Source organism: Charadrius vociferus, unplaced genomic scaffold (genome assembly GCF_000708025.1).
Source record: "Charadrius vociferus isolate BGI_N301 unplaced genomic scaffold, ASM70802v2 scaffold59, whole genome shotgun sequence".
Lineage (NCBI taxonomy): Eukaryota > Metazoa > Chordata > Aves > Charadriiformes > Charadriidae > Charadrius > Charadrius vociferus.
In genome coordinates, this window is record NW_009661371.1 from 3874332 (window position 1) to 3881127 (window position 6796).

Sequence of the window (6796 nt, forward strand, 5' to 3'; positions counted from 1 at the left end):
CCTAAATAAATTTACAACTAGTTTATCCTCAATTATCACAATACATTCATAATTATTATGTAGATTTTTTTGTTCTCCATGTTTAATTTCCTGAGTCATTAATACAGAGCACGTATGGTTTTGTTTCTGAGCTTTCATTTCTATCAACAGAACTATTTATTCTTGATTTCCAAGCAAGGCATTTTGGTCTCAGATCATCTCATAGCTCTTCTGTGTGTGTGTGCCATAGTTTGAATTAATTGTTCCTGAATGTGGATGAACAGAGGTGTACGTTGTATGCCATCTGAGATCTCAGCAATGCTTTGTACAAAGGCATTAATATTTCTCTCTTTTCTGGAAATAACTTTATCCCGATTGTATCAGACTGTTTTCTGGTAATCATTTTGATCATAGTGAGAGATTTGCATTTCTTTTCTTCTGTTTTTATCAACTGAAGGTCCTCAGTTTTATTGTAGATTTTCTTATTAGTCCCAAAGTGCTGGACCATGCTTTTGAACTGGGAAGTTTCATTTCATTTCTGCCATTCTAGTGCTCAGAATTTTTCACTTCTCATATAAAACAAATAAATAATTTCCTATTGTCTGGCTTGATGTGTTTTGATATCCCAGTTTCCTTACTCATCAAAAACAAAGTATACATTTAGATTATGGTCCTATGTGTAGATTGTTCTCTGCATTTCTTCCCACCACACAGCAGATATACTTTCTCCCAATCTTTTTTCACTCATGAGGTTCAAAAATCTGCTGCTGTTTTCTGGGGTTTTTTTTCAGTTCAGGTTTATTCCAGTAAAGTTAGTTCTGGAAGTGGACAGCAGATTTTCCTTGTGACCAGCACTTCAAAAAAACCAGATGGATTTAGGTCATCATTGTGGAAATTAGTTTGTGTGACATTTATCTGAGTTTTTCATGAAATGAGATTGAAATGGTTGGCTTTGATTTTATGAGTATGCTGAATGATGGGGAGGAGCTTTGGTTCTCTTGAAACTGAAATTAATCAGTCTCAGAGGAGGAGTCATTTCAGCAAGTATTTTTAAAGCCCTTAAATGGTCTTGAAACTTTATCCCTTTGTAAGACAAGCCTTCCTGAACACTTAACTCTTTAAATCACATGAAGAATATGACAACTACATAAGGTCATTTTCTTGCACATTTTTGGAGAAAACTACTTTAAGTAGGCTTTTGAGGAATAAGTTCTTGAGGTAGAATGTTTTACAATTTTTATGAATAAAACCAATTTTTTTGAAGATATTATAAGTAGCTCAGTTAAGGAGTGGAAACTGGAAAGCCATAAAACTGCATCTTAAGAACTTGTAACTAATTTTTAGCAGTATTGAATAAAATTATCAATATATTGTAAAATTTAGATCTTCCATGTATTTGAACTTTCATTCACCTTAAGTATTCACCCAGTATAAAAAAAGTTAAGCGAGCTAATTCAAGAGACTGAAAAACTAGTTTTGTTCTTTTCTTTGGTTTTGGTTGTGTCAATAATTGATTTACTGTGTAAACAGGCAAGACCACACATTTATTGTTACACTTTCTAGCTACTGGTGACAATACCAGTTTCTGTCCTTTTATTCAGTGTGGAAGGTCAACAAGATGGTTACAGAAACCATATTTTAGAATTAAAGTTCTGCTCCCACAGTACAAGATCATCATCTAGTAGAATGATAGTAGTCTGAGGAGCTATTTCTGTCAATGACGTGCTGGTTACAGCACCCCAATTTTCAGAATAGGCCTTTGAATGACAAAATGGAAAAGTTATCTGATGACCCACAAAATACAGTTAATTAATTTCATAAAGCTTTGCATCATTTAATTTCCTAATGAGTTTCTTAATGAAGACAGTATTTTATATATAAATGGGATGTGTACTTTGTAATAATAATAATTTTCATAGTCAAAATGCCCAGTGGTGACACAATACTATAAAAAAAAAAGTGTTAGGTGCTGGGGGTTTTTGTATCAGTAATTGTATTTTCATATAAGTGATAAATAAAGGGGAGAAAAAGTGTCCATTGTGAATATTAGGGTCTTGTACTGTCATGTTGGTGTTGATTGTAATACCAAAGTTATAATTAGCTTTTAACATATTAGATATACACTGGAGTGTCACCTTGCAATAGCAATCAGCCACAGTAATTAGGAGCAGTGCAGATTATTTCCATATTCTTGCATTCTTGTAGTCAAATAATATAGCAATCTACAATGATTCCGTTGTTTGGATCACATGATAGAAAGTTGTGGTGGTTTTTATGGAGCACTGCTCTCCTTTTGGGTTTTTGGTGCCATTAACGATAGAGTGTATAAGAAAGAGATGTGAAAGCCCAACATGCACACAGGGCATCCTGCGTTCACAAGAATTCTGTTTCCTCATGGTTTAGTCCGCTGTTTCTGATGACTGCATGCTTTTCCAAGTGCAGCTTAAGGAGATGAAGATTATTTGCATAGGAATAAAGTACATGGTCAATTATAGCAGTGGTCAAATTTAAATAACTTAATGTGCTTTTATTATTCACAGTGTATTTTAATTAGGATAAGTATACGTGCTTTTTTATTTCTATCAGATAATGTTGGCTTTATGAGTGAGTGAGTGTGTGTCTAGCACAGTGCTAGATGAAGGTCTCTTAACACGGCCCTTTTCTACATCCTTTAGCTCTACCTTCCATTTAAAAGACAAATTCTGAAAACAAAATAATGAAGGAAATAAAATGACACAGTTCTGAAAACAGAATGTATTGCAAAGTATATTGTGTAGAATATAAACAAAAACTTCGAAGTCACAAGTATCATCTACTAGTGGCTTGTTGCTCTTATTTTTCACGTGTCTAGACAAAGTCAAGGTCAAGGATTAGGTAGAGATCAAGAGTCTAAGCTGTATGAATTTCAGCGTGATGATTTCCAGTGTTCACAACTGCAGAGGACTGTGCGGTCATGGCGAATTCTGAATGTTATTTTCTGGTGGCATTTTTCATTACAGATTTTTATTTCTGTGGGTGCTGGGTCAGGTATTCCTACATCCATTTGTATGGCAAGGACCCTGTGAGCCATCTAGTGGGAGGTTTCCTCTTAACACCTGTCCATTTGGGAAATCTGTTCCTTGCACCTCTTCCGTTCAGCCATGCAGCACCAGCCCTCATCCTTCTCACTTACCTGTTGTGATCAGATTTCTGCGGCATGACAGCAGGAAATGAGAAGCTGCGTTTTTCTGAGGTTGAATGACAAAAGCAGAATAGACTTTGTAGATACCTCATACTTGATGTATATCAAAACCTGTAAAGGGTCATTTTAATCAACCAGGAAACAATGGAGTAAGAAAAGGCAGTTAAGTCAATTTATGAACCTGTTCATGAAAGTTACCTAATGGGAATAAAGAATGCTTATTTACTTAGTGTTTGAATGTTTGTACAAGAAGAAAATAATGTTTTTAAGTGTCAGCATAACCTCTTCTAAACATGGGATCCAAATGGCTTCTAATGATCGTTGTAGTGACGGGCACCTGGGTGTATGGTGTCTGCTTTGGGTTGAAATGAACCATGTAAGACAGCTGTAAACCAACTTTAAGTTTCCCCCTTTATAAATCAAACCTATGGTAATTCATGAAGTATCACTAATATTTTTATAACACTGTTGGAAGCTTGATAACCCTTGCTTAGTTTGCAGTGGTAAATCCCATGCACCAAGTTGGATGTATGCTGCTAAATGGATGGAGCATCTGCGTTTAATTAGAGAGGAAGTTTAGAGAATGAGAATTCAGGGAAGATCAAGCTTCTCCATATGAGGCTCAGGGCTTTGGAGTGCAAGCCTGAAGGAGGAGATTGAGCACCCTGCAGAGCTAGAACCTCTGGTAGCTCTGCTTCCAGGGAAGTGAGCAACACCAGCAGGACTCAGGGAACAGGTGATAGAAAGCTATGCACTTAGGATTTAGACTTCTTTATATGCTCTGGTGAAGTTGATAGAGTCTCTCAGACATTAAATGGCCTGACTGACTTGGATCTGTAGGTGGGAGAGTCTTTCAGGCGTGCAATGCCATTTGCTATCTGTTAGAGGCACCTGTATCTATCTAGGTATCAGGTAAATTATAGGCAGAGAAAAGTGCTATACTGGAGTTTTACTCATAGCTGATAGGTTACTTTGTGAACTGGCTTTTCAAATGTGGTGCAATATACCATTTTTTGGGATTTCCCTAGTTTTCAGAATCTTCTTGGATGGAACAAGAACAATGCATATGCAGTATGGCAGATGTTCCAAGAACCTGAGAAACCCACTGTGTCTTCAGTGCACAGTTATTTTTCTCGGTCATTCTAGTCATGCTGAGTACATCCAACTCTTTTGATATTAATGGGTATACTGAGTATGTGTAGATGAACAAATCAAAGTATGCAACAACTGATCTGCAAGGGAACTTTCAAAAAGCAAGCTGTGCCAATATACATGTAGATTCTGGTAATAGTTAGAATATTTAGATGTTAGAAAACTTTCAGTGGTTCTTAGTACTGCCAGAACTTTTAATACTAGTAGATGTACAGAGACCATGGAGAAATCTGAGCGTCAGAAGCTTCATAGACTACATTTCTGGACAGGAAGAGAAAGGTAAGTTTGAGAAAATGATAATGCTGTACTACAAGAACGGTGAAGCCTGGGGGCATAGTAGGGGAATTATTAATGCTTTTATACTTGATTCATCTGTTTTTAAAATGGAATGATTGTAGATGTTATATTTATAGCAGAATTGCAGTTCTGAAGTGTATGTTACAAGAAGCCCTAGTAGAGAAGTGCTTCTAATACATTTTTATCACAGTAGAGATTTGGTATACTTACACATATAATAGTAACATCTCACAGAGAACTAAGATAACTGCAAAACCAAGTGGTCTTGGGTTTCTACAGCAAAGTGGAAATGTGATGATAGCTGAGTTACATGCAACATTGGCAGTAATTTGTTGTCTACTTCATGTCATGATTTAGATTGTCTTTTTAAGAAGTTCATTTAGGGTGGATTGTCAACTACCCCGGTAGTTTCACAGATACTCTGATTAGACAGTGTAGGCTGTTAGCACATTTGGGTTTTCTACTCAGCTTACACAGGAGGAGATGATATAAACCTATGCTTTCTTAATTCTTCGTTAGGATTGTGCAGTGTGTGACAATATGAGAAATCCAGCTTCATATACTCTTTCCAAGTGTTGATTGTTACTGACCTTGACTTGCCGTATGTCTCATTCTACCTGCTGTTTCTTTGATAACACTGCTTCCTTTTTGGTGACATCTAGGTGGCAAACTTTGTTTTCCTCTATTTCTTCCCAGGTTAAAAAATAACAATCAGTTGGTAGTTAAAACTGCCGATTATAGTTATAACTACCAATTGGTTAAAGCAAAGAAACATACTTCAGGTAACAATCTTTCCGAGAGAAAACCCTGCCCTGCTGAGATGAGTTGGTGAGGCATGTGGAGTGTTACAAATACGAACAACCTTGGAACAGGTGCCTCGCTATTTAACATTCCCTTCAGGTTTCACAGCAATGTTAGTTTCCTCTGTGGAGCAATCTGAAGTTTTCTAGTGCCACTGAGACATTTCAGCTCACCTCTCGTTTGCGTAACGCAGAGCTGCAGAGAGCTGCAAAACAGATGATCATCTTGTTTGAGTGGGATTTTCTGATGACTATTTTGCTGAAGTTTGAATATATATCTTTCAATCTGGCACACCTCTTATAAAGTGGAAGTAGCACTGTTTGCTTCAAATCTTTAACAAATATAAATATAACAAATACCAAAAAAAATACGACAGCATAATATTAATAGAAAAAGAGAATGTAGGTGCTGCTATCTTTCAACATTGAGTAATAAACTTGCCTAAAAATGACATAATCATATTTTCCCAGGTGTGCTTTTGCTGTCTACGTAAAGATTAGTTAATTAGGCTTCATATTGTCTCCACAGAGATCTAAAATTGCAGTGTTTGATAAAATGTGGACCTATATGAAAAGTGCAGAACCATCTGTGTTTGTGAGGACTACAGCAGAAGGGGTAGCTCGAGTACGGAAGTCCAAAGGAAAATATGCCTACTTGCTGGAGTCAACCATGAATGAGTACATCGAACAAAGGAAACCCTGTGATACCATGAAAGTTGGTGGGAATTTGGATTCCAAAGGCTACGGCATCGCCACACCTAAAGGATCCTCATTAAGGTGGGTGGAATAGTATAACAATATGCTAAATGTTGTTATAGTATCCCACCTACCCTGATGTATCTTTACTGATGTCTATGGTTTGTATAAGGATATGAGGTAACTCAAACATTGCATTTCAAACACTATATCAAAATGAAAGTGCCTGTGCTGACAATATTGACAAATGTTTGGATACGTCCTTAAATTTCTTGCAGGTTTTCTAACCATGTAAACATTCATTTTCTTATTATTTAAACATTCCAATTTTAAGGATTGTTTTCTTATTTCTTTTCCTTTTTTTTTTTTTTTTAGATTTGCTTTTCACGTTACTAGCTTATAGTGAGTCTATTTCCTCATACCTTGTAGAAAACGTCGCTCTGCTCATGAAACTAAAACCGAATGGCTGCATTTGAACAGTAAACCAGAGTAACTAACAAAATGTGCCATTGTTTAAAGAGGGCTTTGTTTTGGGGAGAAGATAATGCACTATGAATTTCTTTGCACACATCTCTTTACTATGTAGTTAACTCTTTGTATTCCTATTTTGTTGTTTGTTTTTTTTAGTGGAGTCACATTCAAGACACTGTTATTTGTTTGTTGTGGATGTGAGTACATTGCTGTAGAATAG

General features: G+C 36.2%; 1 protein-coding gene across 1 annotated transcript in view; it reads left to right on the plus strand.

The window, feature by feature from the left end:
* GRIA2 (glutamate receptor, ionotropic, AMPA 2) overlaps positions 1-6796 on the plus strand; it is a 55253-nt gene that overhangs the window by 42951 nt on the left and 5506 nt on the right. The window contains exon 12 of the mRNA XM_009893771.1: positions 5939-6186. Within this exon, the coding sequence (XP_009892073.1) occupies positions 5939-6186 (248 nt within the window). The remainder of the gene's footprint in view (positions 1-5938; positions 6187-6796) is intronic.